Here is a 25,564-nt window from a genome sequence, read left to right as displayed (position 1 = left end):
CATACGCAAGTGAGTAGTCGTCATGGAAGGAGGTATCGAATATCACGGCTTTCTCAGAAACGCGGACAGTTTATAATCAAAGAACTCGCTGTCGTCGGAGAAGAATGCTATATGCTTCTTCATTTTCGATCACCGTATCCGAAGTCTGAGTTACCGTCTAAATACAAACGGAAGGTTGAAGAAAGTTTAACAAAATCAATTGGGATTACGGTGAGGCAATATACAGCGATGATATAATGAAGGCGTTTTGTTCATAATTCGATACGGTATACACGAAAGGACTGGAAAAAGCAGAATTCTTGCGTCGGTTTCATTGTGACGTCCGCGAGATACCAGAAAACGCACCGAAGCCGAAATATACTTACATCGTAAATTGTCCGTACATAACCTCCATGGAATCGGAAAATGTGCGTTACATACCGGTTGTTTCTACATGCAGTGGTTGAAGTACTCTAATAAGTCGTTGGAGGTGGAGAGAAGCCGATTGTCTGCGTACTTTTGAACATACAGACGCTAAAAACAAAGAATTGGCTAAGACCGGTTATTACTACTGTTTCAACGTTGCGCATCAAATGTTGTTGGTGCAACGAAACAGACGACTCTCCCCTACACTTAGTGCGTTGTCGAAACTACATAAAGGAAAACGTTCCTCTTTCGTTCGAGTTTATTGTTCCTGGAAGAAGGATAGTGTGTTGTAGAGAGCGGTTCAGTACGCAAGATGTCGTTTGGTACAAATCGTTGGTTAGAGGTCTCGCTTACAGTGTTTTTGTCATGCATCTTGCCTTAATGCTCGTAATGAATCGCCTACAAACATTTGAAAAAAAAAATTTAAAAAAGAAACAAAAAAAAATAATTGGAGTGTTTTATAGTAGGCCTACCTGGAAGAAATTTCACTCATGTAAAAAAAATCTCAACGCGCCATGGTTACTACCTCTTGGGTAATATGGAAATGTAACCGACGAAAACAATGGTAAATAGATGTAGAGTTTAAAAGGGAACTAATGTTTAATTCAACTAAGTTTAACGATGGATGTAGATATAACCGCATCGGTTTAGATGGTTAGATTTTTTCCACGTCGTCGTGTAAGATCGTTGCGACATTTGATGAAACTTACAACCGCAGCGTTTCCGCATGCTACAAGTATAAGCGTGGACGTTGATCGTTACTATACGGGAAGAGTGCATTTCAATTACGCGGCCACCTACGCTGAACTTCACAACGGATAACAAGAATATTAGACAGTTTCAAAATCGATACTGTAAACGGTATAGTAGTGATGATGATTCTGAAAACGTTTACCGAGTCAGTTAAAGAATTGAGCTTTATTGCGTCGCATATTTGCAAATATTGTTTTATGATGCTTTTCACCCACTCTGTTCACTGCGACGATGAAATACATGCTATCGATTGTAAGAAATTATGTTATAGCGGACGCAGACTACCAGAATACCTTTGCTCGTGTGAAATGATTATTGAAAACGCAAAGATTGTACGCTATGGTACGCATCGATAAATATGAAATGTTATGGGAAAATCAATTCGCTTGTACAGTTATCGATGATAACGGTCTCTGTCGATTATTTTGTAAAATTGCCAACGGGAGTAATGCAGATGAATAAAATATTTATACGGTACAGTCTTCGTTGTCGTCAACCAATCATTCGAGTGCGACTCTGCGAGTGTGAAGATGGATGCCATATCATTTGTTAACGTTTTCAACGATGACGTTTGTTTACTAAAGAAACTTCCATGGAAAACGCTAACTGATCTTCGCATCGGTGTAGACTACGTATTATTGGATATGAGAAAGGTGTTTACATCTTTATATGAGTATCGTATTTGCACCATATTGCACGACACCATAGCCAATGAACTGGGTTGCTTTCAAATCTATTTACCAACCAGATATACAAATAGATTTACCGAAGACGAAATGTCTGTTGTAAGACGAATTCGATGAAATTAACATATTACGGAAAGAAAGACGATAGACTCACCGAAGATTTAAAAGCAAGTTTGCAACATTTTACAGTTGAGTGTTTGTAGGTCTCACGGGGAGAGATTTCACTCTAACAAAAAAATCACAACGCGACGTGGTTGCTACCTCTTGAGTGGTATGGAAATGCAACTCAATCACAAAAGTATTTTTTTGTTGGTGGTAAAGAGTGTTAAGAGAATTATAAACACACATTCTCTCAACCTCTCACATCGCGAATGTATCTTTACCCGAGAGGCATTAAATTCATATATGTAAATAACTATGATCAGGTGTAATAGTTTTTTTTTGTTTTCTTTAAACTTCTTCGGTTAATATTACTGTTTCTTTATGATTGCTAATAGTGAAACATCTTAAAATATTTGGATCGATATTTTCTTTATTATCGCACTCTATGTAGGACAATATAAATAGAAATGAAATACTTTTTTATCGACTCAACCGAATGCAAGTTGTAGATAAGCAAGACGAAACATGTTCGTGCGGTAGATAAGCGTTTCCTGTGTTATAAGTAAAATAAAATATTATTTATTACATCGGTTCTTGGAATAGCGGATGTGTTTGCTGATTAGCAGGTTCCAACTTGTTCGTTTGTGGTTAATTACAGTTTCCTGTTTTACAGAGAAACAATTCTTTATTGCATCAGTTTTTGGAACAAGGAATGTGGTAGTTTGATAAGGAAAATTTAATTATTTATTGCGTTGATTCTTGGCAAACCGAATGTGTTTGCTGATAAGTAGGCTTTGCAGGAAAGGATAAGTTCGCACTCCAGTGCGCATGCGCCGACTCTTAATTCCAACGCTGCGATTGATCGCGACGGGGAGTGGCACTTTTGGCGCGAAACGCCGCACCGACCTCAGACCGCGTCGATCGGTCGATTCTTCAGTCGCGCGCCGCCAGCCGCACGGTAAACATGTACGCGGCGCTCCGTCGACGCACGCACGCGCAGACGCCGCCTACCGGTGCCGGATCTACGACGGGAACCTCTCTCTCTCTCTCTCTCTCTCTCCATCGCGCACGGCGCGATCGCTTCGACGACCAGCATCATCCTCGAGCTAAGTCTAAATTATTATTCACACACACACACACACAGAGACTGATGTAACGTTAAAACTCAACGTCAGCGACGGCTGCGGTGGCGGCGGTTACAGACACTAACAATAAAAAGAATTGATTAAATCATCATTTCACCTCTTATGTAGAACAAATTTCACTTACTCTACCGACCGACCGCCGTAGCCGAATGGTCTAAGGCGTCAGTCAACTCACACACACTACCAACCGTCCACGGTTCGAAACCTAGCCGATCCACATTTTTTTCACTTCAAATATTATTCACATTTAATTCTACCGCTCAACTCTGACGTCACAAACAACAGCTGTTCAACACTGCTACCAACCTTTGAAATACTACTTCAATAATTTAATACAAAATATATAACCACGTTGGCAACACTGACACAAAAAAAAATCAAGTTGGCAACACTGATAGGCTACGAGCGCCACTGAGTCACAATCCAACATGGCCGACCACAGTCATTTTGATTTCGTGACGTCATTCCAATTTGGCGCCCGCATGCCTATTTCCGTATTACTCATATCGATGTTTAGGTAGTTATCACAGGTGTCATTCGTAACTCTAAATATAAGTTACTGAAATGACAAAAGTCTTAAATGTTATACTTTACGATTATTACAATATTATATCTCAGTCCACCATCAGCATGTGTTACATTATCTAAAAAGGGAATTTTTCTATAAGCACAATAAATTCATTTTCCCCTTCTACTTATACAATATAAATTATATTTTAAATATGATAAGTTTCATATTTAATAATTTCACTAATCCTTCAGTTTCCTGGGCCTTCTCCGGTCAGTCAAACCCTGGCAACAATGACGTAAAAATTCATAGTTCAAATTCTAACGAATGTGTAAGGACGTTGGTGAGATTACAATCGGCCAACAAGACTTGATATCCTTCAAAATTAATAAATAGTTTATTTATTAAACTATAATTTCTTTAATAATACAAATCTATTTACCTTATTTATTCTTTTGAAACCCTTAATTAATATTTTTTTAAATTAATTTTTGTTCGAACAAAGGAGACTTTCTATCGTATAGCGGCAAACATGTTAAACAAAAAATCTTACCGGTTCGTTTTTAATTTTAATATCTTCTAAATTAATTAAGTTAGTCCCTTCAATTTTAAGAGGATCCGCTGGAAAACCACCGTAACAAGAATCGAGTGGATTCTCTTTTACGTGCGCTGAATCGATATCCTGGAAAAGAAATCCAATGTTATAGCAAAAAAATATTTTTCAATTCAAGTATATAATAAAGTAACAAAAACAGCTAGTAATAAAGTAATAAAAAAACTTACATGCTTGTACATTGCGTCATCTTCAGATGGGAAGTGGGGTAAAAACAAACGCATGGTTTCCTCAGATTTATTCTGTTCAGGTTCTGTTTTTACATCAATAAAGATTGGAACCAGGGTATCTGATGAATCCATCATCTGTAAAAAAAACTACTCATATTAATTTAAAAATTACGGCCAGTAGAATAAAATTATAATTAAGGGTTCCACATTAAAATGCATCACGAACCAAAAGAGTAAAATTTGCTTCTGAAAGAAAAGATTGTTAGCATCATTTACGAATACTTTTATGCTTGCATGAGCAAACTGAAAACTTCAGAAAATAAGAAATATGTAATTAAAATTTATTTTCGTAAACTTAGTTATAATTATTTATAGAAAATCATCTTAAAGAGAGAAAAAGCAAATACATTTCAAAACATCACTCAAACTTTTGTTATCTCCCTCAAAATATTGTAGTAACATGAGCAGTGAAAGAGGGATAACTATATGCGGCTTTAGCAACAGAATCTGCACGTTCATTACCCTGAATCACAAAATAATGACACTTTAATGTTAGTAACATTATGAAACTAACAAAAATGCAAACAATAAAAAAAATTACTGTATTATTTTTTACATAATTCTAGGAAACTAAGAAATTTTAAAACAAAACAAAAACCTCAATAACAATCTATTTTATTCTCACAGCAATAAAAGGCTTTCCCACAATTACTTACTTTACAAGATAAATGAAATTTTTTGTGCATGAAAAATTTCAAGTTAACTTGGATTTGAACCCAGAACTATCCACATGAAAGATATACATATGCTAGCAATCCACCACAGATTATCAAATCAGTATAATACCACATTAAATTAATAAAAAGCAACAACTTTAATAGTACGAGGGTAAGTCAATTATTATCGGCAATTTAGGTATATTTCTGTTTATGTTGATAGTATTGTCGTGTTGTGAATATGACGCATGCGTGGTTTAATTGCTGTTGTGTCTGTGAAGGTTTGATGCTGCTAGGTTAGTTCCATTATTGCTGTCCTGCCGTTAACAATGGCTGGCTCCGCTTCTGTTTGCAGCAAAGAAGAGCAAAGTTCAGTGATCCGTTTTTTTGTGGTAAGAAGGTGTATCAGGGGCCGAAATTCATCGAAGACTTTCGGTACATTACGGGAACAGTGTGTTGCAGCAACGGAGTGTCTACGAATAGATTGAAAAATTCAAAAATGGTCGCACGTGTTACCCACGACGAAGGAACTGGACGACCGTTTACCGCCACAAATGAGAATAACATTGAGCGTGAACGTGACATGGTTTTCTAACAGACGAGTAACTATCGATGAAGTGGCACATCGTCTATAAATTAGTCACGGTTCTGCCTACGAAATCATCCACAACAGACTTGGGTTTCATAGTCTGTGCAAAATGGGTCCCAAAACTCGCACAGTTGCATAAACAAACGCGCTTGGACATCTGCCAAAAACATTTGGATGGCTATGGCAACGAATCTTCTTAGACAGTCTGTGCAAAATGGGTCCCAAAATTCGCACAGTTGCATAAACAAACGCGCTTGGACATCTGCCAAAAACATTTGGATGGCTATGGCAACGAATCTTCTTAGACAGTCTGTGCAAAATGGGTCCCAAAATTCGCACAGTTGCATAAACAAACGCGCTTGGACATCTGCCAAAAACATTTGGATGGCTATGGCAACGAATCTTCTTAGACAGAATCATCATTGGTGACAAAACATAGATCCATCATTACAAGCCGAAGAGAAAACGGCAGAGTTGGAATGGAAACATCTAAATTCGCCCTGCAAAAAAATGTTCAAGACCCAAGCGTCCGCAGGAAAACTGATGGTTAAGGTTTTTTTGAATGTTTTTTGAAATGAGGAAAGTGGCACGACAACAAACAGTGCGCTTTAAAGTGAGATGCTTACTGCCAAGCTGAAGCCTGAAATTCGAAGCAAACGCTGTCGAAATTCGCCTGCTGTCGAAAGGTGTGTTGTGGCACGAAAATGCTTGTCCACATACTGCTGCCCACATTGCTGAAACGCTCCAGAAATTAAACTTTGAAGTACTAGCTCATCCTCTGTATAGTCCTGATCTTGCCCCTTCTGACTACCACATCTTTGGTCCACTCAAAGAGGCATCAAGGGGCCATCGATTTACCTCGGACGAAATAGTGAAAGAAGCGGTGCATTCCTGGCTCGCAGCTCAACCGAAAATCTTCTTTTACAAGGGCATCAGGAAGCTTGTGCAACGATGAACCAAGTGCGTTGAAATGCAAGGGGACTATGTTGAAAAATGATGCACATGTAAGTTTCCTATTTGTATAGCAATAAAATTTATAACTACTGTTTGAAAAAAAGCAATGTGAAATAGATATTCACGCAATTATGTATAAATTGCATTTATTGAAATTATATAACATTGGTACAGTATAACAAACATTTAGCACATTACATATCGTTTAATTTTACGTTTAATAACAGCAATGTACTGTCAGAGTCGGCATCTGGAACGCGACTGCCTCATAGACTGCCCCCACTCCCTCTTGAACAGTGAACAGAGAGGTAAATCCACTAGAAATGCTTAACATGCCGCCCCCGTTGAAGTATCTGACTTCAAGCATCAAAAAGGAAACAGAGTTTATTCAAGGCTCTTTTAACTAGTCCCTTGGCAGTACGAATGCTGACGATCCGAGCCCTACCATCAGTCCGTTGTGTAGTTCTTATATTCGACCTAATTCCCAGTGGAGAGGAGGCCAGAATTCTCTAAGAACCACCAATGCTCCTGGCTGCGGAGGTTTATAATCCTTCTTCCACTTATTTCGTTGTTAAAGGGTTGATAGATATTCATTTGACCAACGACGCCAAAAGTTCTGGTACATACGTTGAAGACGTTGCGATTGATCAAGCCGGTTAACATTTACTACAGATAAATCAGGTGAAGGAATAGAGGACAAAGGATTACTACCAGTAAGGAAATGACCAGGAGTTAAGGGACTTAGGTCATTTGGGTCATTAGACAGACTAGTAAGTGGTCGGGTATTGACGCAAGCCTCAATCTTAATTAATAAAGTTTCAAATTCATCGTACGGTAGAATATTCGTCCCCAGTACTCGCTTAAAGTGATGTTTAATAGTTTTTATTCCGGCTTCCCAAAAGCCGCCAAAATGGGGAAAACGAGGAGGAATAAAATGCCACGTTATACCGTTATCAGCACAAAATGAATGCGTTTGATGACGATGATCTTCAGAAGCTAGCATTTGTTTTAATTCACAGAGTAAATAATTAGCACCAATAAAATTTGTGCTGTTTTCAGAATAAATATGTTTAACGTAACCCCGTCTTGCTATCATTCTTTCAAGAGCGTCAATAAATTTCTTAGAACTCAAATCCGGAACCAATTCTAAATGTATAGTCTTTGTAGACATACAAGTAAACAAAGCCACATAAGCCTTGGTTGGAGTAGATCTTCTTTGCATAACTCGACGGTAAAGAAATGGGCCGCAGAAATCTATTCCACAATTTTGAAATGGGTATGCAGGTTGCACTCTATAAGAAGGCAGATTGCCATTAAATGTTTAATACCTAAGGAGCAACTCTACTGCAATTGAAGCAATTTCTAACGACTGATCGTGAGAGTATTTTACCATTAATTGGCCAGTATTTGGTTCTTATGGCTGCAAGAAGAGCCTGAGGGCCTGTATGCAAAGTCTTATAATGTTTATGTAGAGCTATCAATTTTGTTATTTGATGAGAGGATGGTAGAATTGGATTTTTGAAATCTGGAGGAATAAGAGGGTGTTTTAATCTTCCACCGACACTGATGATGCCATTTTCATCTAAAAAAGGACCTTGAGATTTTAATTTATTGCTCACTTCCCTATCATTCTGTAGTTGATTTTTAATTTCATTAAATTCTTCTTTGCGTGTTTGATCCAGATTATTTCTGCCTTATTTAAATTTTCAGCTGTCAAATGTCCAGTAGCCCTTTGCTCGGGATTATTAAAATTTTCTATGAAACGGATGCAAAAAGCAGTTGTACGCAAACATTTTTTCCATGAAGAAAACTTACATATTAAATCAAATGAAGTTGACGTACCAAACCGAACTGTTGTTTGTTTTCGTTCTTCGGATTCTGAATTGATGGAAGTAATTTGTATTGGCTTGGGCTAATAGTTACGTTTTGACAACCACCGAGGTCTCTTCCACCATAACTCACAACATAATAACTTATCATGACACACGGATCTTGAAATTAGATCTGCCGGGTTATCACTTGAACGAATATGCATCCATATACAAATCTTGTGTCAAATCTTGAATTTGTGATGTTCTATTTCTTACATAAGTTTTAGGAGGCGAATTTAGCCAATGCAAAACAATTGTGGAATCGATCCAAGAGTGATGCTCGCAATATTAATATCTAATGCATTACGTATTTTTTATATTAGTTTAGCTAATAGTAAAGCTCCACATAATTCTAGTCTAGGCAAAGATATAGATTTTAACGGCGCTACACGAGATTTAGAACATAACCGTTTAACGGTGATGATGTCTTCTTGAATGGTTCTAAGATAGAAACATGCTCCATAGGCTCTTTCAGAAGCATCTGAAAATCCATGCATTTCATACCGTTGATTTGTATAACCGCTTGCGACTCGTCTACCCACGGATAAATGATTCAAAATTTGTAAAGAGTTTCTGTAGTTTGTCCATTTAACTTGAATTTGCTCAGGAACAATTTCATCCCATCCCAGATCATTTATTTGCCAGACCTCCTGCATAATTAGTTTGGCAGTAATAACGACTGGAGCAATTATTCCGATAGGATCGAATAATTTTGATATATCAGACAGAATAAATCGTTTAGTGATGGTAGTTGGAGGTTTCGTTAAATTAATTTTAAATCTAAAGGAATCTGAGGAAGGCTGCCAAAACATTCCTAAAGTTTTAATTACCTTATCGCTAGATTCTTCTATAGTGAATCCAGTTTCAAGACGTTCATTTGGAATGTTCTCCATTATAGTAGGATCATTAGAACACCATTTGTGTAGTTCAAATTCGCCTTCCTTCAGGAAAATATCAGTTGCGACTGTCCAAATATTTTCTCACGAGAATCGCTTCCAGTCAAAACATCATCCACGTAAAAATCCCGAAGTAGACACTCAGCTCCCTTCAGAAAGGACTGTTTTCCTTCGTTTGCGAGGTATGGAGCAGATTCAGTGTCATAGGTCACAGTTTTAAGTCTATAAATATTAATTGTCTCGGCAGGATCATTCCTCCACAAAATACGCTGGAGATTCATCAAAATACGCTTCATCTTCTGCAATTAATATCTATCGATACATTTGCTTTTTATCTGCTGTGAAGACGTAAATAGGAATACGAAAGGATAATAGAATTGTGACAATGTCTCGTTGAAATGTAGGTCCAATCATGAGTACATTATTCAGAGAGTTGTCGGTAGATGTTTTAGACGATGCGTCAAAAACTACCCGAAGCCGTGTACTGGAAGATGACTCTTTAATTACAGGATGATGCGGCAAATAGTATGTAAGGTTCGGTTCATGAAGGCTGGTTGCTTGTTCCATCTCACCATTCTCCAAGTATTCGTTTAAAAATTCAGTATAAGCTTGTTTCAACTCTGGTTGTCTACTAAACCTTTGTTCCAAAGACCTTAATCGTTTAATCGCATGCTCCTTTGAATCGCCTAAAGTAATAGTAGGATCTGTAAAAAATGGTAAGCTGACTATAAATCTGCCATCAGATTGACGTTTAACATGATTAGTATAATTTTGTTCACAGGCTTCTTCTTCAAACGTTTTTGACCTTTCTATTGGTAGTTCTTCTATCCTCCAGAAAGATGATATAAGATCTTCTAAATTGTTTAATGCAGCAATACTGCAATGAGTAATAGTAGTAATGGAATTAATTTCAATTTCTCGTGATTTACCTGAAGTAATCGTCCTACTGACAATCCAACCAAACTCTGTATTCTGAAGAACTGGTAAATTAGAGCCATGCTTGATTTGTCCTTCTATTATTGTATTATAGAAAATACTAGCGCCAATAAGTAATTCAATTCCTCTACACTTGTAAAAGTGTTTGTCAGCTAAATTTACTTCATTTGGAATATTAAATTTTTTGTGTATTGAAGATGTAGGAAGATCATAGGCTATCCTCTTCAACACCAATAACTCTAGCTCTTCTTCAAAGTTCCCAAACCTTGATTTAGTAGTAGTTCGTACAGAATATTTAGCTGATGTATTTGAGTTCCCAATGCAGATTACTGATGTTGAAGTTTTGACTTGTTGAATGCCTAACGCAGCAGCAAATGACTGGCTTATGAAATTTGATTGGCTGCCGCTATCTAGCAAGGCGCAACCCGGATAATAATTACCCTGAAAATCTGCAACCAACATTATCGCTGTTGCTAGAATTACTTCTTGATTTTTGCTTGAGCAGGTAGCTACAACATTAGGCGCATTCCTTGGTTCGGATTCCTTTTCAATCGCTTGGGAATTAGACATTTTTTGTGAATTTTCAATATGAAGTATGCTCTTCCGTCTGTCTTTTAAGCAGTTAAAACATAGATTATGTTCTCTTACCTTATCGTATCTTTGGGAGGAAGTACGAGTAGTCAATTGATTGCAGGAAAAGGTCATGGTCTTGTTTACAAATGGCACAAACACGTTTAAAAGGATTGATATTTGTATTGCAGAAAGTCTTTTGTACTGATTGAGTGACACGAGTTTTTATAACTGTTTGTGTTAAATGTCCCTTTGATGTGCGGTTTAGATAGATGATTTTATTCCCGTACTTCTTGAATGACAAACTGACCATTTAAAAACTTCATTAAATCATTAAAAGCATATGGAGTCACTTGTAACTCTAGGACGCTTGACGATGTCTCACTTGTGATATCGTTTAAGTTTTCAATTTTCTCATTCATAATTCGTTTAGTATTATAAGCTTCCCAGCGGTCTCTAGTTTCAAGATCCAATTTGTTTACCACTAAGAACAATAAAAGTGTACTCCACTGATCTACAGGCTCGCCGAGATTTCGTAAAGCAGTTAAATGATTCGAAATAGTATCGTATAGGTTTTTTAATCCAGATGCCGAAGGTTTAACTAGCCGTTCAATTTTTTAGTATTCCCTGTACGTGAGCCTTTATTATTAATCTCTTATTGTCAAATCTTTGTTTGAGAGATGACCAAGCTGAATCATAATTACATGCTGAGACCTTGATTTCCTTGATAGTCCGTAGAGCTTCATCTGTAAGGCAAGAACGAAGGTAATAAAATTTTTGTCAGTTTTGTTGAATTATTTATCATAGAATCGAATATATCATGAAAATCTGACCAGTCTTCATAATTGAAGATTGAACAGGAAGGTAAAGGTATATGTGGGAGTTTAACGACACCAGTTACGTCAGTTTGTTCAGGAGAAAGCTCGAAAGGATTACTTGTTTCGGGAATTTTACGGGCTGAAAGAATATCTTCAATTTTAGCACGGATATCAAAATAACTGTCTTCAAATGAGACGTACTCAGCTTCGTCATTTTCATTATAATCACTAGTAGCAATTTCTTGAATTTCATTTTGGATGACGTTGAAGTGGCTCCAGCATTTTTCAAGCTTCTGTAGTCTCCAAGTTAAATTGGATAAGGCTTGGATTTTTGCATTAAAGGTAAGGAGATAAGTCTATGCGAGTGACTCGTGCCTTAAATGTCCGCGCCTAATTCTTAAGAGCTTCATGCTTCGTTCCGAGACGTTTTCCTCGCTCTCCTCATTTGATGACATGTTTAAAAATATCGCAACCGAGTACTGAGATTACAAATGGAAACTATAATTAATTGTACTTAGGTACGCTAAATATATGATTAATGATAAAGAAAATGTTAAGTAGTACAATGCATAAACCTAGCTACGAGGATATATTAAATTACATACGTCAAAAAACAAAAAAAGGGCTATCGCTTCAATAATATTTAAATAATACAACAAATAGTAAATAGACTGATATTTATTTATACACCGACGAATATATCAATTTATAAGATAGTTATCTAAAAAAAAAAGTTTAATTTATATTCTGTAGAGAACAATTACTCTAAATGCAATAAAATTCCATCATATAAACATTTCTGGGAAAAGATCAATTAAGTAAAGATAAGAAAGTTTTATACACAAATTCAAAGACTAAAATGGAATTACATAACAAACATGAGTCATAAACATTAGCACAGAAGCAAAAATATAGATTTCATTACTTACAGATAAACACTGATAAGAGAAATTTATGTCGTTAAAATTAACTGAATGTAGAAAAAACTAAGAAAAACAAAATAAAATAAAATCTGTTTACAGTAACAATTAAGTAGAATTAAATTCTTAATTAATAAACGACTTGACCTCATGCAAGATTGAACTTAAAATTATGGACACAATACAACGAAAATGTAACAAACGTGTTAAAAAAATGTATATTGAGACAAGTAAATAACACAAAATCTAAATGTGAAAACTTATGTAACACAACAGATTCACAACTAGAACAAATGCAATATTTAAACAATACTGAGCATAAGCTTAAATATTTAACGCAAGTGGCTTGCGTCAATGTTAAGGTACAATAAATTAACTTTCATTACTTACAGATGTACATTAAAAAATATGACTTGACTTGGGTCGAACAATGCGTATCTTTCTCACCAGAACCTGACACGTTGGCCAAACTAACGTAAGTAGAAGAAAGATTTGACTACCTATGTGTTGCGAATGTCTGGAAGCACAAATGAAGACTAAGGTGTAGAAACAAAATGCGATCCGAGATGATGTTACTGGAAGATCAGATTTTGAATATCCATACGTCCAACGTTTATCTTCGCGTAAATGGTGAACGTAAACACGTTTATACACAGCACTCAAGATAGTTAATCATAACTAAATAACCACACACCAAATAGTTAATCACACACCAAATAGTTAATCATGTGGAAAATCTCGAACTAGTTTAATACACTTCCGTTTAAATATACACTTAATCTTGAAAGCGAACTGTTCATTAAATTCGATTAATTACAGTTTCGAAACTTCGTTTAAATAATCACGTCGGGGGTCACCAAAAAATATTTTAAAATAAAGCAATGTGAAATAGATATTCACACAATTATGTATAAATTGTATTTATTGAAATTATATAACATTGGTACAGTATAACAAACATTTAGCATATTGCATATAGTTTAATTTTACGTTTAATAATAACAATGTACTGTCAGAGTCGGCATCTGGAACGCGACTGCCGCCACACTCCCTCTTGAACAGTGAGCAGAGAAGTAAATCCACTAGAAATGCTTAACTACATTGCAGATAATAATTGACTTACCCTTGTAATTTTAAACAATTTATTAATTTAAAAGAATAAATATTTTTTTAACAATTTGAAGCGTGTTTAGTGTTTTGTGGTCTAATAACTTACACTTGCTTAACTGTTTATAACTCAAACCAAAAATGGTTTTATAGCTTTTGACAACTTTCGTTTCCAATGTCAGGTGGAACTTGTGGTGAAGAACATTTTTTAAACTTCTCAATAATATCGAATCAGTTAGGTTTTATTTTTAACTTTCTAATTAACTGATGGTAGTTCATTCAACATATCATCTAATCAAACTTGGTTAGCGTTTACTATTAAATTAAAATTTTTAACAGAACACACATCGGTGAATGGCACTTAAAATATTCGGAAATGGAATGATTTTAGTTGTACATTTCTCAACCTGGAGTGATGAAATCACAATGAATATTAAACAGGCTGGTGAGCAGTGGCATTAACAATGTTCTAATAAGGAATCCTTCAAACAAAAATCTGTTTAAATGTAATACACTGAAACAAAATTGAATACACTGAAATTGAATACACTGAAAAATTGTAATACACTGAAATAAAATTATTATTTCTTTTCTAACAAGAAGAAATTTTATTTAACATGAAATGTAAAATTAATTATTTGTAAACATTTCATCAATTTACTAAGAGTAATCTTCCTGGTTCTGGTCAATTTACTATCGGCACAGAAGGATATGCCCTTGAATTTGAATTTTGTAAAAATACAAATGTCTCAACATAAATTGCATCACTTTCTGACTGTTTTATGCTGAATTTGAAATTAAACTTTTATATGTTACTAAATTTTTAAGAAATTTTACCAGTTAGATAAGTGATAAGATTGATAAATAGGTGAGAATGAAAAAAGTACAAATTTTTGAGCTTCTCTTGTATACCTTACTTTGATTGCTTGTTACTAAAAAATCTCTTTATTTACTAAGAATTATCTTAGCTCCTACAAAATTTCAGATTGATATCTTTAACTGTTCAGTTGTTATAAAACTTGTAAAGGTATATTATCTTTGGATTTATGTGATGCAGAAACACAAGAAAAAGTTTGTTACATTAATTTTATTTAGACTGTTGAATACAACATTTGATGAAACATGTTGCTAAGTATATGTTTATTAAGGATTTTTATTTAAAAATTCATTGCTTTAGTGAGGCAACAAAAAAAGGGTAAAACTCTTGTCTTCAAAGTTTAAATAGGGAAATTTTGAATTGTGAATTATTTTTTTAAATTATTTTTTACACATAAAAGTTTTATATAATTATTTTTTAAACACCTTCACGTATTTACCTTCATGTGGACATAATTTCAATGATTAATATGGATTCTGAATGTTAACTATTTTTTATTTTACAAATAATAGCATATATTACGATGCTTCTCTTACAAAAACTTTACCGTAGATTCCCTTGAACCATGTTGGAATCCTTTTTTTATTCATGGAATAGCATATCTACCCATTCTGACCTGATCGATATAACATATTACTGTGTACTGATTAGAATAAAAGATATATGAGATGTGGCTATTAAATAACGAGACTAATGCTGTAAAATATTATATTTTAAATTTATACATATTTAGTTATTATCCCCTTCAATATACACCCCTCCTCTATCCTTACAACGCTCCATGCAAATATTTCATTGTTTGAAAGTGCTGGAAGTCTTCTGTGAGCTCTTTCATGACGCACGCCACTTTTTCTTTCACAGATTCGACGGTCTGAAATTTTGTTCCTTTTAATGCAGATTTGACCTTGGTGAAAGGATAAAAGTCACGTGGTACCAAGTCAGGCGGATGGTCTAACACTGGGATGTTATACTTGGTTAGAAACATCTTAACAGACAATGTAGTGTGAGCCGGTGGCGTTATTCTGATGAAGAATCCATGACTTCTTCCACAATTTGTGTCGTTTTTTTTCTTATTTTTCAGGGTTGAGCGAGGAGGTAGTAATGTTGATTAATAGTTTAACCTATTAATAGTACACAATCCCATGAATATATAAAAAACAATCATTGTCGCTTTGAATTTTGATTTGCTCATTCGAGCTTTTTTAGCTCTCGGTGAAGTTGGGGCCTTCCAATACACGCATTGACGCTTAGTTTCTGGATCATAAGTGAAAAACCAAGATTCATCAAATTTTATCACTCTTTCCAAGAAGTTTGGTTCATTTTCAAAGGTATTCAAAGTATCAGAATAAACATTTTCACAAGCTTCTTTTTGTTCGATTGTGAGAATTTTAGGCACCATTTTCACGCACACTTTTTTTTACATTGTTATGTAAAATTTGCCTTACGTATTTTCTGTCAATTCTTACAGTTTCAGCAATCGCACGAATAGTTAACCAAAAGTCAGATCGGATCAGATTACCAATTTCTTCAATATTTTTATCTATTTTTGATGTGGAAGGGTGACGCAGGCCAACATCATCTTCAACGTCTTCTCGGCCATCTTGAAAATGCCTAAACCACTGAAAAACCTGCGCATGTGATAAACATTCATTGCCATATACTTTTTTTTAATGAAAGATAAGTTTCAGTAGCAGTTTTTCAAAGTTTCATATGAAATTTCACAATTCTTTGCTCTAATAAAACACTTATTTTTCTGGAAAAACAAAAAAACAGATGTTATCCAAACGAAGGCCAGACTAATATGTCTACAAAAACTGGAGTAGCAACAATCGAAAGAAAAGACTTCTCGCTACACAGCTGTTGGTCGTATGAATTTGGCGCATGCGCAGTTCTTCTGCGCATTAGTCTCGTTTCTGAGCAGCATTAGTCTCGTAATTTAATAGCCACATCTTGTACTTATTTAATATCAAACAGACCATATCTTCTTTCTATTTAACACCAGCAAATAAATTTAACGAAAAAGTTATCTGTGTGGTTTCTTAAAGTATCATGATTTTTTTGCAGCTGCAGCAGATCCCATATATTTTAGATAGTGTGGGTGTGTATCCATTATCTGTACCAAAATCACCAATGAAATTGTGCCGGTGATTGGGCTTAAAATGACAAAAACCTTCATGTTATAATTCTTTTGTCTGATAACCCACCATGAATCAACTTTATCTACAATATGACTCAATGTATTATACTAGTCATGAATGAAGTACACTACTTCATATCATGGCAAATATCTCCAAACACCCACGTACTGGTATTAAGAAGAACATGAATGTTTTTGAGAAGAGTATTTCATCAATTTCTACTACTTTGCATTCCCTGTACATTTTTTCCCCTATTAGCAGTAGTGTTACTCAGTATTAATGTTAAATACATTAATATTAAGAATGAGAAATATTCCAATGAACAAAATTAATTACATATTTACAAATATGTTATTAGAAGAAACTGAGTGGTCTGCCTAATGCAAAAGATCCTCAACGTTTTTCTTAAATCTGTTGAATAAATAGTTTTAAAACTTAATTGAATCTTCCCTAAACAGAACAGAATTCCCTTCCATTCCACCGCCACCAGTATAAATTATACCTGCTGAATCAAGCATTAATTACAATCAAAAATATAAGTCATGCTAATTATGGAAACACTACATTGTAGAGAAATTTAACTCGGTCACACTATCCCTTCACAAGGTTACCTTTGTTAGTAATTTTGTATTTACATTATCTGTTTGGTCTTTTATAATCTAGATGAAATTACATAGTGTTTTGTACAGTTATTAAATTTCTTTAATTTTTGTAGTCAGAGGGTTAGGGTTTTGCTACACATCAAATAATTTTTTTTTTATTTTAATCATTCAATTTAATTTTTTAGATTGCTGTTACAGCAAAACAACAAATTAAAATCATACACTCTTCGTGAACATTGTTTAATGTGGTCATCTGACTGCATGCATGAAAAAATTTAAATCCATAAATCTTATTGTCAGCTGAAAAAACAGACCGGTTCTGTGGAATCATGAAGAAAGGAATATTATGGAAGAAAATGAAAAATTACTAAAAAAGATGATTTTTGCCAATTAGGTTATCTAAAATTGATCCTCCAGTAATCTTCAAAGGGAAATGCTGGTTTCTGTGATGAAATTTATTACTCAACTGTGCAATGAAGGTTGCTTGAATGAGGTCGAAAGTACAAAATCCATTAAAAAAGCAACTTCCAACAGAAAATAAGAAAAAAGGAGATTACAATGGGCTAAGAAATACATAAATTGATCTTTTGTATATCATTCAAAAAATGTTCTCCAATGAAGTACACTGTGAAAGAAAACTCCAAAATTTATTAAGAGTAAATGGAAAATCTGTTTCTCCCTGACACACAGTGAAAAGCTCTATAAAAAATATGTTTTGGAATGATTTTCTGTTGAAGGATTTCAATGTTTTGTTCTAAACAAAGGAATGATGAATTCAGAAAAGTAAACTGTGATTTTGAAAAACAGAAAATTATGCCCCTTCTGAAAAGCAAAAATTAGGTATTCCAACAGGTCCTTGTCTGGCATTCTTCAAAAGCATTAAAAAAAACTTCACGAGTGATAATATTATCTATGTTTGATAAGACAGGACGGAAAACTCACCTGATCTCACTTCTACTATGAATTCATTGAGTACATTATTGTTCTTTTATTCTATTGCGCCATATACAAGAGTGAAATGCGAAAGCTAGATAACATGATAAGGAAAAAACTTATTATCCGTACTGTTCAGTTTTTGGTCAATGTCGCCAACAAATCAGTGAATGGTGTTATTAACAATATAACCCAAGGTTGTTTATTATTACAATTCTGACCTGTGTGCGGATGATGATGTCAGCTGATTTGTCGGTCAGTTCTCTTCGTGCGTTAGGTGTGTTAGCTTTGGTGCTGTGTACATTGTTTTTTTGATATTAAATCGTCGGGTCAAGCTCTTTACACGATTTAACTTATCTAAAGACTTTATTTAATTTTTACTTACTGCTCACGGCTGTTTCTGTATTGTCGGATATAATATATAAATACTAAAATTAGATTATTTTTTAAGTAAAATGTTGTGCTTGGAAAGACTGGTCGTGCTATGTTTTTTCGTGCTGTAAGTTAATTATGTGTTTGAATTCCTGTTTTTTTTTTTTTGTGAATGTAATGTTTATTCAATTATTCTCAGTTAAGTCTTCTCTGTTCTTGTAGCATAAATGTTATTTACCATATTGTTTTCCATTATTATAGTTGATGCATAAACTCTTCTTGCGTTTCTGGTATAATTATAAATTTAACAAACTTTAAATAATGTTGATGTGCTGTTTTATTTTTTTTCTCTCTTTCATAATCACTACCCAATCCAGACCATCAGATCCTCTCAGAACACATACACAATCTGTATATAATTTTAGGATAAAACATTTTAAGAAAAATATGTAAAACTGATTCAATCTGTGCCAAAAATAACCTCTTATATTTTATTACCTCTTTCAAAGAAAAAGATGTAATAAAATATAAGGGTGGGACATATTTCAATCATACTAATGAAATTGTGCAGTGTACAACTCATAAAGGTAAAATATAAAACATAGTTAAAATTTAAATATATTTCCATTAATTTGCACAACATTATTTTTAAAATAGTTTAACAGAAATAAAAATGTTACTAAAGACAAAATTAATGAAAAAAATGAACATTACAAAACCAACATGTGAAGAAAATATATTGCAATTAGGTTTTACCCTAATTAATTTACAAAAATTATTAAGAGTTTCAAACAATCCAATCATCTAAAAGTAAACATAAGAGAACTATCCTATTTTTTTAGTACGTTACAGACAAATAAAGATAGCAAATTTATAAATACAAAAACAAGGACAAGTTAACATATTTATATAATTTACATATTTCATGAAAGTCTATAAGACTCATACTTATGGGCCACAGATAATCATCTTACAGACGATTTTTATATTAAAAATTTGTCCTGACTTTGAAAACGCACCACGAGATGAGATTATACAGTGTCTATCAAAAGTTTAAGGACACCTGTAAGTTACACATTAATGCTTCCTATCCTTATAGTTTTGCTAAACAACACAAAGCTAAACATTAGCCAAATAACCCTTAAAATGAGTAGTTTTTAACACAAATACAACCTCTCTATCTTTTATAGAACCGATTTATTATTTTATTGCAATTTTTTTTTTAAAACATGTAAAATGTAAAGCAAAATTTAATTTTGGAAAATTATTAATCTCGAACGGATACACCCAACTATTGAATTTTGTTGTGTATGGGCTTGCAGGAAACCTTAGCCCAATCACCATTTTTTTTAAAAAACAGATGTGAGATCTTGGTCACAGTCCTGAACGCATCTTTCTTTCAGCTATTTTTACATTGCTGGAGATCATTATTGATGACTTAATGTCAGACTGCCAGACTAATTTAACTAGGAACTGTGGGAAAATGGTAGCACTGGCTAATCAGCTGATCACCACTTTTCATTGTCTGCTATCAATCTTACTAAGTGTATTTTAGTTTAATTTGTTTGCTTAAAAATCTAAAAATGGGCTGAAAGTCAGTGAATACCAATGTTAAGTGATAGATTGTGAGGATGTGGAAGGGTGACTATAGACAGGGGTAGGGAAGCTTTAGACAGATTGCATAAAAACTTGGGGAGTGTCAGAAACCTGCGTGGGACAGTAAAAAAATTTAAAACATCTGGTACTGTCCTTGATAATTCCCATAAGAGTAGGCCTAGACTAACTTCAACAAGAACTGACCGTAAAATCATACACATAAGTAAACAAGATCGTAGAGCTACTTTCACTGATATTTTAGTGAAAGTTAAGAATAGTTTGGACATTAACATCGGTGCTGAAACTATAGACCGTCGTCTGAAAGATGCTGGTTTGATGTCTTACATAGCCTTTGTAAACCCCTGGTTAATGAACAAGCTAAGGAAAGGTAAATGAGGTGGTGTTATGAGAGGCGTAATCGGATGAAAGAAGCCTAGCAATGATGTGTTTTTCATATGAAAGCAGATTCGACCTGTATCCAAGAAAGCAAGTAAAGGCTAGGTGCACTCAATCAGAAAAGTTTCTGCCATCCTGCATTGCACCTGTCATTTAAGCTGGAGGTGAAGCAATGATTTGGGGATGCAAAACCTACGAAGGCCCTGGAGAACTGTACATTATTTACATTATCAGTCAACAACTGGAGATATGTGTAAATATTGGAGGAAGTAATGGTTCCTTCAGCAACTAGGCTAATGGAAGAGAATTATCTTTTCCAGCAAGACAACACTCCTTGTCACTGGAGTCGCGTTATGATAGACTGGTTTAAAGAGAAGGATGTTGAACTTTCTTTTTTCCTGTTTAACGTCTGGGAATTACCATTCAGGTATTACTTCAGCGGATGAATGAGGGTGATATGTATGAATGTAAATGAAGTGTAGTCTTGTACAGTCTCAGTTCGACCATTCCTGAGATGTGTGGTTAATTGAAATCCAACCACCAAAGAACACCGATATCCATGCTCTAGTATTCAAATCCATACAAAAATAACTGACTTTACTAGGACTTGAACACTGGAACCCTCAGACTTCCAAATTAGCTGATTTTGGAAGACGTGTTCCACTAGACCAACCGGTTAGTTAACGATGTTGAACTGCTACCATGGCCAGCATACTCGCTAGACTTTACTCCCATTGAGAACCTATGGCAGTCAATTTGGCAAAGAGGAAGCCCAAATTACAAGAAGAATTAAAGCAGCATGTACAACAGTCCAAAGAGCAAACAAAAGGCACATTGATTATAACACTAAGAGTGTTCTTTCTGATTTTTTTGTAGATTTTTTAAATAAATTTAATTAGAGTAATTTGTGCTTTACTTTACATGGATATATGTAGCCATAATATATATTGATAACAACCTTAGCATTTTATTAAGATGTATCAGAGCTTATTTTATTACAAATAAAATCAATTTGATCAACCCACTAGAACTTGTCATCTAATAACACCCAGAAATTTCACTTTGTGGGCAACAGAAATACTATAGTTATCATTAATGAAAATTCAATCCACATGATCAGTTGTTAGTCAACCTGAGAAGCACAAAAGCAATGGTTTTATCCATATTTAAAGTTAGATGGTCACAGACCAACTAATGAATGATTTTTCGAGCTGCTATAGTCAATCCATTTTAAGTGTCCCAAAAAAAACATAAGCTGGTTGCTTGACCAATTCCAAAAAAATTTTAACCTACCCACATGTTTCAGGACCTTAAACCTATTTTTTTTTAAGTTTTCACTTACATAATTTACCTGTGGTGGCCATTTTCGTTATGGTTTTTGTGATAGTAAGGGTTTACAGAAAAAATCATAACTAGAAAACTATTGATCCTGGAAGGATGAAACAAAAAACAATTTAATCATACAAGGTAAAAGATTGATCCAGTGGTTTATTTACCTACCTCTCTTCTTTCTATGAGAAAATTTCCAATAAAGTTGAACATGAAAAACTGTGAAATTTTACTTTTGGTAATTTTTTTCAATACGCAGAGATGGCATGCACTGCACAGTTTGAATTATTCTTTTATAGGTATATGTTAGTAGTTTTACCATAAATAATATTAAGGGTGATATACTTGTCTAGATTTTCATGAATTTTTGAAAACTAATTTTTTAAAAATTCAAATTTTGGCTTCAAATTACTCTGATGGGACTGGTGATGAAAATCTCAAATTTGCACAACTCTCAGTGTTTTTGGTTTTCATCACTAAATTCACAAATTTTAATGAGTTCTTTTGGCACTGTACCATACATTGAATGAAGAATGTTGTAATTCATTCACATTAATTCTTATGGAACATTGTTCCAGTATGAGAAATTACTTTAAAACAATATAAAAATTTAACTGATCTTAAAATATACAAACATAATGTTCTACTTAATAACATTAATTTTTTTAGAATTTAGTCTTATTTGGTTTTAATATTTTGTATTTAGGTGAAATTTATATAATAAATTTTTTTTTCTATGTAAATTTGAATTTAAACCAGGATTAGATACCCTGTTATTCTTAATTAGTAATTTTTTTCTAAGGTAGTATATTTTTTATAGGAGTTATTTACCTGTTACTTTAAATTATATTTTGGTTTTTATTTTTTTTTAGGAATATTTTTGTTTTTCATTATTTTAAGGTGATAAAAAAGTTAATAGTATTTTATACTTTCCTAGAACTTATTTATTTATTTAACACTTCCAAACACAGGAAGAAATTTAAAACGCTCTGTAAAGATGTGAACAGGTCACTGACTAATGTCAGCTGATCAGTCTGTAACTGCATAGCCGTAACAAGCATAAATGAGCATGTTGCAACATGAATTTTCCTGACGACTGGAAATGACTTCAAACACCTGTTATAACATGAACACTGCAGTTAAATGGTTCAAACATGTTTATTTCAACTGTAGTAATAAGTACAAAAGCATTTAAGTGCCAAGAAGACGAGAAACCCCCTTGGACTTATTTGGCGAGTCAAAATGGTATTGCTTCTAACAGGTTTTTCATAATTTTTGAGAGGTTATAACTTTTATATTTGCCACATACATCTACAAAAACACTGAAAGTTGCGCAAATTTGAGATTTTTATCACCCGCCCCATCAGAATTATTTGAAATAAAAATTTGAATTTTTAAACAAATTAGTTTTCAAAAATTCATGAAAATTTAGGGACAAGTATATCACTATATTATTTATGGTAAAACTACTAACATTCACCTATATATAAAAGAACAATTCTAACTGTGTATGCCATCCCTACCTCTTGAAAAAATTACCAAAAGTAAAGTTTCACAGTTTTTTATGTTCAACTCTATTGGCAATTTTCTGATAGAAATAAGAGAGGAGATAGGTAAATAAACCACAAGATCAATCTTTTACCTTGAGAAAATATGAATAAACTGTTTTATGTTTCATCCTTCCAGGACCAACAGTTTTGTAGTTATGATTTTTTCCGTAAACCTTTACAATCACAAAAATAGGTTTACCCACCATAACAAAAATGGCCACCACAGGTACTTTGCTTAAAAAAAATAATTTTAAGATCCTGACATATAGGAAACAAGTGTGTAAGTTTCAATTTTTTTTTTTAATTGGTCAATCAACCACCCTTGAGTCACTTCAAATGGATTGACCCTTACAGTAAAATTTTCAATCCCTTTTAAATAATTATCGCCAGATATAGATACCATTGTGTGTCTGCAAAAATATAATGTCTTACAATGAATACCTCAAGAGTAAAAAAAAAAAGCAAAGAAGAGTAAAAAAGCAAGGAACTGAGAACAATTCCCTAACTAAGGCAATTGCACATTCTACACCTTGAAGAACCTAAATTTTACAAGCACATTCTCATCAAAAGATGAAATTTCAACTACTTGTTTACAGTTGGTTAACATATGATTGATTAGTAACCAATTGTAAGCAGCTCTTGACAACATGGCTACTATCAGTAAAAAAAATGTGTAACTAGATCGAATGCTTTACTGAGGTTGCAAACAACTGAAAATTAAACTTTTTGTTATCTGCAGAATTTAAAACATTTTCCAAAAATTGTCAAATGGCTTGTCAGCAGACAATCTTTTCCTAAAACCATACTGAAAGTTTGTTAATCCATTATGTTTTTCAAGAAAGCTTGGTCAACATCATAAATGGTTATCTCTTAGTGTGAACGTACTTTTAAAGTGTATAATTAAGTATAATTTTCGATGTCAGATATGGTTATATTTATAACCTAGATATGAATGAAAAATTGAACGCGTTTATTGGTAACAAAAATCACATCTAATCTGATTTTAAAAATCCACATTAATTTGGTCTAGATTTTAAATTCAAATTAAGGGATATACCATTTATTTAAGTATCTAATATCAATATCTAGTTCACATTAAAGTATATCAATAAAGGGGTGCCGATTTCTGTGGGTAAGGAACAATTTTTTGCTCCAATGCAATATATTTATATTATCAATCCTTTCTAGGTATTCAAATCTGCATAAAAAACAAATATCAACAATCAGACTGAACATAAGAGATAAAAACAATAACTCGTTTTAAAAACACATTAAATGAAGCCTGAACCCGCTTAGCTGTAATAAACGCCATTTCCTTACAAACAATATTTAAACAAAACCCATTTTAATAAATAAATTTAAGCGGGAATAAGTCCAAAATATATATAAATATTCACAATATTCGAATTTAAATTAAATTTTATAAAAGTAATTACTTACTTCAGATAAATTTGGTAGGTTCGCTCAAGAGAAAGCCAACACATCTCAGTAGTTCGCTACTGAACAGAATAACTGCCAAAACGAATGAACGTAAGAATCAGTCATGCCAACATATAGTCACAAACCGCAGAAGACTTATTATACATGAAAAGTATACATTTTTCTAATTTTAATCTTTTATTAGAAAAGAGACAAATTTAAAAACAATATTTTTTATATTATATACCTTGATTGTTATTTGTTTAACGGGTTCTGCTTTTATTACTCGCCTGAACGTACATATATCATTCAAGAGCATACGAAAAACTAAACACGATTGTAATTAATAACAAAAAAAGATTAAATTAAAATTTAGGATGTCAGTGCGACAACCGTAATGTGAGCTGTTATGAAAAGTATTCTCTAATCGGAAAATACTTTAGCCATAATCAAAAAAGTACCCCATGTCCGACTCCCTAGAGGAAGCGTGCGGGTTGAAAAGACACAGATTGTCCAAGAAAGCTACCGGGTTGGTCTAGTGGTGAACGCGTCTTCCCGAATCAGCTGATTTGGAAGTCGAGAGTTTCAGCGTT

General features: G+C 33.7%; 5 protein-coding genes across 9 annotated transcripts in view; all 5 read right to left on the bottom strand.

The window, feature by feature from the left end:
- The window catches only part of LOC142322800 (uncharacterized), a 77,840-nt gene extending 52,773 nt beyond the window's left edge, over positions 1 to 25,067 (bottom strand). For 3 of the 5 annotated variants that reach the window (XM_075361894.1, XM_075361889.1, XM_075361878.1), the window contains exons 1-3: positions 24,993 to 25,067; positions 4,383 to 4,517; positions 4,153 to 4,281 (exon numbers count right to left, since the gene is read on the bottom strand). In XM_075361894.1, coding sequence (XP_075218009.1) covers positions 4,153 to 4,281; positions 4,383 to 4,517 — 264 coding nt within the window. In that variant the 5' untranslated portion in view covers positions 24,993 to 25,067. Of the gene's footprint in view, positions 1 to 4,152; positions 4,282 to 4,382; positions 4,530 to 13,042; positions 13,639 to 24,992 lie in introns of those variants that run through there. The other 2 variants (XM_075361879.1, XM_075361882.1) reach the window with 2 other exon arrangements.
- LOC142317658 (uncharacterized) lies at positions 7,213 to 7,863 on the bottom strand. The gene has a single exon (XM_075354213.1). The coding sequence runs from the start codon at positions 7,861 to 7,863 to the stop codon at positions 7,213 to 7,215; it is 651 nt and encodes a 216-aa protein (XP_075210328.1).
- LOC142317657 (uncharacterized) lies at positions 8,827 to 9,405 on the bottom strand. The gene has a single exon (XM_075354212.1). The coding sequence runs from the start codon at positions 9,403 to 9,405 to the stop codon at positions 8,827 to 8,829; it is 579 nt and encodes a 192-aa protein (XP_075210327.1).
- LOC142317656 (uncharacterized) lies at positions 9,721 to 10,914 on the bottom strand. The gene has a single exon (XM_075354211.1). It carries the CDS (start codon positions 10,912 to 10,914, stop codon positions 9,721 to 9,723), a length of 1,194 nt encoding a protein of 397 aa, XP_075210326.1.
- The window catches only part of LOC142317655 (uncharacterized), a 53,912-nt gene continuing 39,540 nt past the window's right edge, over positions 11,193 to 25,564 (bottom strand). The window contains exon 6 of the mRNA XM_075354210.1: positions 11,193 to 11,398. Within this exon, the coding sequence (XP_075210325.1) occupies positions 11,193 to 11,398 (206 nt within the window). The remainder of the gene's footprint in view (positions 11,399 to 25,564) is intronic.

This window comes from Lycorma delicatula, chromosome 1 (genome assembly GCF_047948215.1).
Source record: "Lycorma delicatula isolate Av1 chromosome 1, ASM4794821v1, whole genome shotgun sequence".
In the NCBI taxonomy this organism is placed as follows: Eukaryota; Metazoa; Arthropoda; class Insecta; order Hemiptera; family Fulgoridae; genus Lycorma; species Lycorma delicatula.
The sequence above is the reverse complement of the archived record's forward strand: the minus strand, read 5'-3'. Positions and strand labels throughout refer to the sequence as shown.

Excerpts from the sequence above, each read along its gene's own strand:
- LOC142317658 (XM_075354213.1), bottom strand. The coding sequence starts at position 7,863 with ATGCAAAGAAGATCTACTCCAACCAAGGCTTATGTGGCTTTGTTTACT.
- LOC142317656 (XM_075354211.1), bottom strand. The coding sequence starts at position 10,914 with ATGTCTAATTCCCAAGCGATTGAAAAGGAATCCGAACCAAGGAATGCG.
- LOC142317657 (XM_075354212.1), bottom strand. The coding sequence starts at position 9,405 with ATGGAGAACATTCCAAATGAACGTCTTGAAACTGGATTCACTATAGAA.